Source organism: Phytophthora parasitica (genome assembly GCF_000247585.1).
Source record: "Phytophthora parasitica INRA-310 unplaced genomic scaffold supercont2.22, whole genome shotgun sequence".
NCBI classification, from domain to species: domain Eukaryota; phylum Oomycota; class Peronosporomycetes; order Peronosporales; family Peronosporaceae; genus Phytophthora; species Phytophthora nicotianae.
Genome location: NW_008649008.1, coordinates 772,980 through 774,185, shown reverse-complemented (window position 1 = coordinate 774,185; position 1,206 = coordinate 772,980). Strand labels below are relative to the sequence as shown.

The following is a 1,206-nucleotide window of genomic DNA, read 5'->3' as shown; positions in this document are numbered from 1 at the left end:
TTCCCTGCCCTCGTATCGATATTCTTTTCTTCAGTAGGCCGACCATCTTTCTGTATGAACGGAGATTATGCTGCCACCAACGAACGGCAAACTTTTCAGCAAAGCTTTTACTGTCCACAGATCCGCCACCAACCTCTTCAGTGTTTTCACAGGGAACAGGAGCGGCGGGGTGTGCATTAAAGAACTTGCTCGTATCCTCGATCAGCGGGTTTCGGCACACCCAGGTGGGGGTCATGTCCGTGTCCACGTTCCCGGGCTCATCATGAGCCTTATGGTAAAATCCGTTAACAATCATCTTTCTTTAAAAAAAAAAAGAAAACGCTCTATACACAACTTATACGGAAAACGTCGTGCAAACCTTGCAATTTGTATGAAAATCCTCGTGCAGAATGAACGTAAGATGTCCACTTCAAATGCTAACTACTTCATGAAAGCTAGGAGAGGAGAAACTTCGATGTGTTATTTTAAGGATTGGCTTTCAGAGTAAATCTAAACGAAACTCAAGTATCACGAAGTGTGAAGGGCTCCGAGAACGGAGTTCCAGCTTACCACGGCAGCTCCAGCGATGACGCGGCGGGGTCCGCATTGAAGAACTTGCTCGTATCCTCAAGTGTCAGCTTGGTCACAATGCCGGTCATTACCGCCACTGTGTCGGCGGGCTTTATAACACCTTGGTGGTGGGTCATGTCCGTGTCCACGTACCCGGGGTTCATGGTCACGACTGCGACGCCATGCTCGCGCAGGTCCATGGCCAGCGAGCGGGTGATCATGTTGAGTGCGGCCTTGGACGTGGTGTAGCCGTACTGACCACGGAACAGTTGCGCGTGTTCGTCGTTGTTGCATGCGATGCTTTCCATGATGGAGGTGATCTGCAGGACGATGGCGGGAGTCTGTGTGTCGGTCGCGAGTTTTAGATTCGGCAGCAGCGCGCGAGTGACGAGGAACGGTCCGACCGCGTTGACCTCAAACACCTTCATGATGTCAGCTTTCGTAGCGGTCTCGAAAGTCGAGTAGACACCAATGCCGGCGTTGTTGATGAGCAGGTGGATAGGTACCCCATCCAACTGGCGAGCCGTGTCGAGCACAGTAGCCTCGTCACCGGCGTCCAGTGTGACAATCTTGAAGGGCGAGAGTGCAGCGAGCTGTTGGCATGGAGCAAGAAGCATCAGTAAAATAGCGTGGCGTCAAGTTGGCAGTCAACTCAAA

General features: G+C 51.8%; 1 protein-coding gene across 1 annotated transcript; it reads right to left on the bottom strand.

Moving 5' to 3' along the window:
• Positions 1–440: 440 nt before the first annotated feature.
• PPTG_10658 (hypothetical protein) lies at positions 441–1,166 on the bottom strand (the record flags this gene model as incomplete). The annotated part of the gene is made up of 1 exon (XM_008906050.1): positions 441–1,166. One exon carries the CDS (start codon positions 1,164–1,166, stop codon positions 546–548), a length of 621 nt encoding a protein of 206 aa, XP_008904298.1. The 3' UTR covers positions 441–545.
• Positions 1,167–1,206: the final 40 nt, after the last annotated feature.